Source organism: Watersipora subatra, chromosome 6 (genome assembly GCF_963576615.1).
Source record: "Watersipora subatra chromosome 6, tzWatSuba1.1, whole genome shotgun sequence".
Classification (NCBI taxonomy): domain Eukaryota; kingdom Metazoa; phylum Bryozoa; class Gymnolaemata; order Cheilostomatida; family Watersiporidae; genus Watersipora; species Watersipora subatra.
The window spans coordinates 33,937,281-33,946,921 of record NC_088713.1 but is presented as its reverse complement, the minus strand read 5'-3'; the positions used below and the strand labels follow the sequence as shown (position 1 = coordinate 33,946,921).

The 9,641-nt window shown below is 36.7% G+C and overlaps 1 protein-coding gene across 1 annotated transcript; it reads right to left on the bottom strand.

Annotated features, from left to right (window-relative positions):
• Window positions 1-1,453: 1,453 nt before the first annotated feature.
• On the bottom strand, window positions 1,454-9,523 carry LOC137398687 (prostaglandin E synthase-like). The gene is made up of 5 exons (XM_068084878.1): window positions 9,358-9,523; window positions 5,614-5,742; window positions 3,359-3,438; window positions 2,002-2,167; window positions 1,454-1,817 (listed from the first exon to the last, which is right to left on the bottom strand). Exons 1-5 carry the CDS (start codon window positions 9,373-9,375, stop codon window positions 1,716-1,718), a joined length of 495 nt encoding a protein of 164 aa, XP_067940979.1. The 5' UTR covers window positions 9,376-9,523; the 3' UTR covers window positions 1,454-1,715.
• Window positions 9,524-9,641: the final 118 nt, after the last annotated feature.

Sequence of the window (9,641 nt, the reverse complement as noted above, 5' to 3'; positions counted from 1 at the left end):
TTGGTATCTATATATTGGTATCTATATATTGGGATCTATATATTGGTATCTATATATTGGTATCTATATATTGGTATCATAATGGTTGAAACGCTCCTCGTTATACACAATAGTCTTTACATCCGAGTTTTCTTCTGCTTGTCTGTGGCTACTTGAACATCATGGTTGATCTAACTGCAAATTCTTTTTAACAATCATATATTTTGCCAAGTTGATTATCCGTTCAAGCATGTCGTTGCGGGTCGTGGTGCTTGTGCAACATGGACGAGTGCTAAATCACTTACTGATGAGTTTCACTGTTTTAGCTATACATTTTAAAACTACCATAAAAAACCTCCAGAAGTATAAAAATGGCCAAATTCCAACTTTGATATATTTTAAAAACTAAAGTCCGGTCAGTTTTAGTAAAAATCAATCACCTGAAAGATGAATGACGATCAAGGCGCCACATAGAGTAGTAGCGCCACTGAGTAGTAGATCACAGAAAAAATGCTTAAAAATTGTGTCATGGAGACTGACAGCTTGTGCTCTATGAGCTTGTGCCTTGACAGCCTGTGTTCTATGAGCACTGCCTCCTCGTGTTGAATATCAACCACCTCATCCGCAGAACTGACCACCATTACTCTGCAGGTCTGACAAGTTCTGTGAACTGTATCCGGTAATAAAAGGGCCAAGCTAGTTTATACAGATGGTTGAGAGTCCTCAGAGGCTGCCATTGAATCTCCCCGAATATGCAATGGAGAAAAATTTCCTCAAGTCATTAGACAAGACTTTAGTCTGAACATGCATATCAATAAGTATAGATAGTATAATTGCATAAATTTATAGGGATGGGCATATTTAAGCTAATATTTAAGTTTTGATATTGTCTATTCACTGGAAGTGACTTATTGTATCATGCATTTTTTGAGATATCACAAATTTGAAAATTAGTCATTTTCTCATGGTTGAAAATAAGCTTTATTAGCGATGTGCTGTAAGTTATTTGTGCTTGAGAAAATTCAAAGACTGGGTAGTAAATTGCCATCATGTTAGTCACATGAGTCAGTCTAATGCAGACATTAGTTGATATTGCAGTCAGAGTTAGTAAAACTGGCAATATGCCGTATAACTGAAATATCCACTTACTGGCCAAAAGAAGTGATGCAGCCATTGGTCTATATAAATAAAAAGTTGTGTTCGGAATAACTGCTCCAGTATGTGTTGGATAATTTGCAGCTACTGCCAATAGTATAAACTGCAAACAATTTCAGTTTACTGAGCCTAAGCATTGCTAATGATGCTGTGTTGTAGGTAGCCCGTCTTCGCAAAATGTTGTTTATGCGGAGTTGTCCCTCCGTTGAGCGGACGAGGAAAACTCCGCAAAAAACCAACAGTTTATCGAGACAGGCTATGCTGTGGGCTATTGTTACAATAGTAGACAATGAAAAGACAACTTTTTGAAGCAAATTAGTAAAGATTCCCAACATTTTATTGTGAATGCATTCAGCAGTCATGCATACAGTTCAACAGTTATGCATGAAGCACACCGAAGGGATAGAATATTGTCAAGTGAAAAATCTAATCTTTAACCATCAAATAAGTATGTACTAAAAACTAGCGAATGAAGAAATACATAGAAACGCTAAATTTTTGGAAAAGAATGTCACAGTGAAGTTAGAGAAAAAATGAACCAATCCTTGAGGTTGGTGAATACTTTGTGACAGAAATTACAGTTACAGATATCTTGTAATTGTTGGGAAGATAAGGTAGAGCACATGTCCTAGAAGGAGGGCATTGCAGAGGAAGGATACCATCCAAAAAATGCTACGGAACGGCTACAAGAGAGAGCAGTAGGAATTTACTTATTGCAATAAACAATCAGCTGGACAGTAATAAAAAAAGGTTTACTTGTTGCACATTTTAAAACAAGATGCACTACCTTGCTGCAACAATATGTACCTTATTGCAATAAGATTTAATTAATTATCTGATATCCTAGTACAACCTTGAATTTCTCACCTGCAGTTTGAAGTAGTAGGCGAACGTGAAGAGAAGACGACTGAGAGAGAAAGTTATAAAGATGGCCTTAGCATAGAATTGATTAAACTCTGGAGAGCCAACCAGACAGAACACCATGCCGATGAAGTAGAATGGTACAATATTCTCCAAATCGTTAGCGACAATTCTGAAATGAATGGTATAGCAAAACAAGACAAATATAGACAAAACAAGCTGAATCCAAAGCTTATACTGTTGTTTAATTTGTTTAATTACTATGAAAGCTGGCGGGTTGAGAATACAGTATTATCACCATTGCTATTAGCAAATGTTTAAGTATTAATTGGGAAGTTAATTTGCCATAAATCGGAAATATTATTAAAATTTATTACATGTTAAAATGTTATATTTTGTGTTTAATCTTCTACCTAATTATTTTAAAAATTACATTTATTTCAAGATGCATGATGGCAACCAAACCAAAATATATGTAGTTGAGTTGCCAATGCATTATTGTATCAACAAACTTTGTTTTAATTCGGAGTCATCTACTCATGTAACAATCTCATAATTAAACATGTTGATGGTCTGATATTATTACAATGCCTTGTGTACCTTTATAGAGCCTCATTAACTGGTACTAGACATCCTAAATTCTAGATCAAAATTTAAGGCTCTCACCAAGTTACAGCTGAAATGTTGTAAGCAATTCAGGCTTCTTATGGTTTTTGCCAGAGTTATAATCCAAGCAGCTAATTCAGTTTTCATTATTTCCAATCAAACATGCTCAAATATTACACAAAACAAACAACGTCCAGTTTTGAGCACGCCAATTTTTTGTCATAGAGGTCGATACAAACACATTCGAAGAATACAAACACAGCGAAATTTTACTCTGTATGCCACTCACGAAACAAAATACTAGCGAAATATAAGTGTCCTAGGGTATACTTGTACCAAATATATGGATACCAAAAACTTGAAATCTTGCGTACCCTTTTATCTGAGAGGGAAGGGAATAAACAGTATCATCAATGTTTGTGAAAGTCTTTGAGACTGTTTCCAATAAGTCCTATCAGTTCTTTTCCATAAATTAAGACAATTCCCCGAATGCTTTTTAGAAATGTGCTAAATTCTGGCTCTTCAACAAGTGTCCCTAAAGAGCCTCATAGCACTACATCACTGTCTGTTCAAAAGTTCTAGTTTTATTCATCATTCTAACAGACCATCAGTTTGTTTAATAAAATAAACTAGTATTTATTCAACTATTATTATTTATTTACAGTAAAAGGGTGACATTCCCATCAAATGTCAATTATTCGTCAAGGTGTCAGACATATGTTACGAAATACCAATTAGTAGTGAAAGTGTCAAATACCTGTTACAGCGAGCCACCTCCTCATGCTCATTATCATATTTCATTTTCATCACCTCAGCATCTTCAGGGTTAGGGGCAGCCTAAATGTAATGACAACAGATGAGAAGCAGCAACTTCAGGGTTAGGGGCAGCCTAAATGTAATGACAACAGATGAAAAGCAGCAACTTCAGGGTTAGGGGCAGCCTAAATGTAATGACAACAGATGAAAAGCAGCAACTTCAGGGTTAGGGGCAGCCTAAATGTAATGACAACAGATGAGAAGCAGCAACTTCAGGGTTAGGGAGCGGCCTAAATGTAATGACAACAGATGAGAAGCAGCAACTTCAGGGTTAGGGGCAGCCTAAATGTAATGACAACAGATGAGAAACAGCAACTTCAGGGTTAGGGGCAGCCTAAATGTAATGACAACAGATGAAAAGCAGCAACTTCAGGGTTAGGGCAGCCTAAATGTAATGACAACAGATGAGAAGCAGCAACTTCAGGGTTAGGGGCAGCCTAAATGTAATGACAACAGATGAGAAGCAGCAACTTCAGGGTTAGGGGCAGCCTAAATGTAATGACAACAGATGAGAAGCAGCAACTTCAGGGTTAGGGGCAGCCTAAATGTAATAACAACAGATGAGAAGCAGCAACTTCAGGGTTAGGGGCAGCCTAAATGTAATGACAACAGATGAGAAGCAGCAACTTCAGGGTTAGGGGCAGCCTAAATGTAATGACAACAGATGAGAAACAGCAACTTCAGGGTTAGGGGCAGCCTAAATGTAATGACAACAGATGAAAAGCAGCAACTTCAGGGTTAGGGCAGCCTAAATGTAATGACAACAGATGAGAAGCAGCAACTTCAGGGTTAGGGGCAGCCTAAATGTAATGACAACAGATGAGAAGCAGCAACTTCAGGGTTAGGGGCAGCCTAAATGTAATGACAACAGATGAGAAGCAGCAACTTCAGGGTTAGGGGCAGCCTAAATGTAATGACAACAGATGAGAAACAGCAACTTCAGGGTTAGGGGCAGCCTAAATGTAATGACAACAGATGAAAAGCAGCAACTTCAGGGTTAGGGCAGCCTAAATGTAATGACAACAGATGAGAAGCAGCAACTTCAGGGTTAGGGGCAGCCTAAATGTAATGACAACAGATGAAAAGCAGCAACTTCAGGGTTAGGGGCAGCCTAAATGTAATGACAACAGATGAGAAGCAGCAACTTCAGGGTTAGGGAGCGGCCTAAATGTAATGACAACAGATGAGAAGCAGCAACTTCAGGGTTAGGGGCAGCCTAAATGTAATGACAACAGATGAGAAACAGCAACTTCAGGGTTAGGGGCAGCCTAAATGTAATGACAACAGATGAAAAGCAGCAACTTCAGGGTTAGGGCAGCCTAAATGTAATGACAACAGATGAGAAGCAGCAACTTCAGGGTTAGGGGCAGCCTAAATGTAATGACAACAGATGAGAAGCAGCAACTTCAGGGTTAGGGGCAGCCTAAATGTAATGACAACAGATGAGAAGCAGCAACTTCAGGGTTAGGGGCAGCCTAAATGTAATAACAACAGATGAGAAGCAGCAACTTCAGGGTTAGGGGCAGCCTAAATGTAATGACAACAGATGAGAAGCAGCAACTTCAGGGTTAGGGGCAGCCTAAATGTAATGACAACAGATGAGAAACAGCAACTTCAGGGTTAGGGGCAGCCTAAATGTAATGACAACAGATGAAAAGCAGCAACTTCAGGGTTAGGGCAGCCTAAATGTAATGACAACAGATGAGAAGCAGCAACTTCAGGGTTAGGGGCAGCCTAAATGTAATGACAACAGATGAAAAGCAGCAACTTCAGGGTTAGGGGCAGCCTAAATGTAATGACAACAGATGAGAAGCAGCAACTTCAGGGTTAGGGGCAGCCTAAATGTAATGACAACAGATGAGAAACAGCAACTTCAGGGTTAGGGGCAGCCTAAATGTAATGACAACAGATGAAAAGCAGCAACTTCAGGGTTAGGGCAGCCTAAATGTAATGACAACAGATGAGAAGCAGCAACTTCAGGGTTAGGGGCAGCCTAAATGTAATGACAACAGATCAGGGACAGCAACTTCAGGGTTAGGGGCAGCCTAAATGTAATGACAACAGATCAGGGACAGTAAAAACGAATGAGCTGAGAATCGATAGATAAAATGGAAGATGTAATGCTACTCTACAAAGTGTTTCATCATGTGTAGACATGCAAGCTAAACTAATAAAACTGGAAAATAAGCGTCTCACCTTGTGACTCATCCGAACCCTCGTCACTGTGATAATACTCAACAAGACTTTTAGAGACAAAAGAGCTGCGCATATAAAGTACGTGTCCATAACACTCTGCTCGACTTGCTCAAGTAGTTGAAATTGATTCTGTAAAGATCAAGACAAGAAGTATAAGCTAGAAATTCCCCTGTCATACAGCCCACAACCAAAGTGATATTGGAAAAATAAAGGGTACCGCCGGTTGAGAAATGCAATATTAACAGTCAAATGGCACTGCAGTGCAGTAGGAGAACTGCAATGGTAGCTGCAATGGTAGCTGTAATGTACTGGGTGTTATTATGTACAACAAACAGCAATGATGAAAGGAAAAGATTATATGTTTATATCTCTTCCCTGCAATAAAAGAAATGAAATATTACAAGTAAAATGGCAAGCTGATGTGTAATATACACAGGCAGGGGGAGCTGTATATCATTGGTCATAGCAACCAATATCAAGAAGTTGTGACATTTCTCAAGATTTCCGTATTTATATCTAAAAAATTATGCTGAATTTAAAAATCTAAACAGATTTTACCTGGTTGTCATAGAAATAGATGTATATCTAGAAGAAAATGTAGGCCTATTACTTAATTTTGCAGACATTAAAAACGTCTTGGCAGTACCGCGATATTGGGTACAGCCAAATCATCAACAAAATCTTTAGAAAAATAATAACAGTAACATATTGCACACCATCGGCCACTATATACTTCGATCTTGTAAATTCGAATGACTATTCTTTTAATTAACTCTTATAAAATCGAATAATTATTCTTACAATTAAATATTATAATAATCTTCTAAGAATCGTTAGAAAAATATCGTCGTCATTTCCTTTACTTTCACTGCTTTGGACATCAGTTGGAATACCAAAGTACTCATTATAAGTGTCCAAAATGTCAAAGCCCGGTAGAATCGGCAAAAAAGAAACGATTACTTTTCAGTACTTTGACGTTAATTACAGAAACCTTCGGCAATTGGACAATGTCATAGACTGGTGAACTTTGTACGTTTTTCTCATGAAAGGTGCCTCACTTAATGGTTCTACTCTTTGTCACACGGCCTCATTAGCGTTTCGCTGTCCGGTCTCAATTGTGATTAGAAAAAGCTTGTCAAGTTTTTATCGCGATTTTAGGCCAAATTAATCTGTCTACTTATGTATAATCCGATCAGATGGGTTAGTTTTAGGATATTGCAAAAACTTTTCGAAGACTTGGTAACATATTTAAATATTTTTATGTGTTTTGTATCATTATTAAACTTAAACGACTCTACACAAAAGTGGTTAAATTTGTTGATGAGATTTCGGTACAAGGGTTTGGTCACCGCCGTTAACAAATAATTTTTCGGGAGTTGTGTGCACATATGCATTTATAATAAATCTCCCAAACAATCGCTTCGCTCGTGTTTGGTCATGGAATAAACCATTATTTTATTAGTAAGTCATTATTGTAGCTTACCGACGCAAAACATAAACAATCTCCCTTCTTGCCTTGTTGAAGCATTCATTTAATATCATTAGCCTTTATATTAAGAATTTAGAAAACATATTGCAATATATAAATATATATTGCTAAGTTGAAAATTTAAAATTTTTCGATATAAGCGTTAAATGTATGACTCATAAAAAAGAGAAATCAGAAAGTCAATGAATTCAAACAAACTCTATTCCCCAGAATTATGAGCCTTTTTGTCTACCCACTAGTTTATTAGTAAAATAAGTACACAACTTTTTTGTGTGCCAACGTTTTTCTTCATAATCTTTGCGTTATTACTATGAATTATTTTGCTATACCTGAAAAGAGAGCATCTGTAATGTAGTGACGTAGAGTCTGGCTTTTCAAGAACAGCGCGATTGGACATCGCGCTGATGTCTTGAAATTAGACATTCCAAGACATCCGATTAGGCGATTACCAAAAAGCCCACTGATTGTGGCAGGAAAAATATAGTTAGTGATCTGTATTTATGGAAAATAAATTGCCTTTTTTGTAGGCACAATAAAATTACAACATAAAATAAAATTATAATGTACATTTACATGTATAATTATATATTTATATGATTTATACAATACTTACCACTTACTGGCCACTTACCCCCCAGCCATATACCCCCGGACATTTACCCCCTGGTCACATACCCGCCTAGGCTATATACCCCCAGGTCAATTACCCCCAGGTCAATTACCCCCACGTAACACATAATGCAGTTTAATTAAATCAGTTAATTTTTGGTTTAAATCACATGAACCACTTGCTAATTTGTCATGGTTTAATTAGTAGTTAATAATGAATAATTAGAAAGACACTTAAAAATAAATGCATTTATTTACAAACTAATCACGAAATTGTATTTTAATCCAAACAGGCAGTAATTTACATGTATTTGCAAAACATGTACATGTATGGACATTTATTTTTAGACCATCATAAAGTTACACTTGAATATTGTGTGCTATACTACGTGAGAATTCAAGAATTAATCTATTATCATTGTCCGCAACTATTGTTCGTAGTCTCTGCCATATAGCTCGATATTTTGGTCTTTGTGTTGGTGCTGGTTCACCAGCTATCATTTGGGTGATGGCAACTTCCTTTAGTGCTCGCTCTCTATGAAGTATGATCAAGAAATGCCACAAGTTGGGATGGTGGGCACTGATGTTTGCTTACATGTGTCTGTGCCATCCTTAAAAATTACTGTTTGTGCGAGGCAAGGATAAGTGGCCAGGGAGTAAGTGACCTGATACCATTGATATGTATAAACTGAGTATTTAAGATATTGTCTATGATTTACTATAATAACAGAAAAATATTTCAACATAAGCTTCTATAAATACATTCGAAGCGGATCTGCTAAAAATAAGAAAAGTAAAGAGGGCTTTAAAAAGGATAAGACAGAGATATAAACTACCAACAGTTAGAAAATCTAGCTTAACCGGTTCAATTCTAGTAAATTGTGAAGTTCAGCTGCAATAACAATAGAAGCATGAAGGACTTTAAGCTGTGTTAACTGTTTTTTATTTAAACTCGTCTAATAAAAACACAATGAATAAATTAATACTAATTTCAAAATTTATGTTTAAATTTTAAAATTATTTCGAGATTTTCATTAGCTTATTTTCATTAGCGAGAAAATAATTTAAACTTGGAATAAAGTCACTGGTTTGTTGAAATATTACTTAAAATGCACCTGGTAAGCCATTGGGAGCATTTTAATGACGATCTGGCATGAGTTTAGCCAACACGCGTGTACATAACCACAAACCCGGAGTGTGTGTGGTTATGTACTCTGTTAGCAACAGTGGAAATAGCAACAATGTCAGACATATTTACATATAGAAATCAGTCTAAAGCAAAATAACTCATTTATAGATGTGGTTAAGTTAGTTTTATTACTCATTGTACAGATAGCTCCTGTTATTCTTTTGTATTTTATTAAAGTAATTTTGTGTATGTTTTGTGATCGGGTGTTTAGGGCACCTTTAGATACACCATTTATCAACGGTAATAGGTTATGACCTCATTCTAATCACCCATCTTCTCTAATGTAGGAAAATGTAAGCATCCTACCAAATATTTCATAACTCTTTTATTCATATATAATAATGATACAATAATAAAACACAATAATAATAAAATACAATAATAATATACTGTGATAATATGAAAGTATCTAATGATAGCTGCGTGAAAGTTAAGCTGGCAAATTGCTCGATCTTACGGTTGCTTTACTAGTCATTTTTCTTCTTTTGTCCTAGCTTAATGTTTGCTAAATCGTAAGGCTGAGCAAAGCTTTGTCAAATAGACGCCCAAAATGCTCTTCACTTAGCAGAGTATCTACTCATGCTCCTCTATAAATCCATATTCCTAGTCGGCATCCTTTTAGTTCCCGGCCGCGAGAGGAAATTAGCATCCCAAATGAGAACGCGTGCGGGAGGTAGGAATAATGGGTTGTTGGGTTTACCTGCCAGCCAAGTACGCTCATTATCGCCGTTTCTTTAGCAG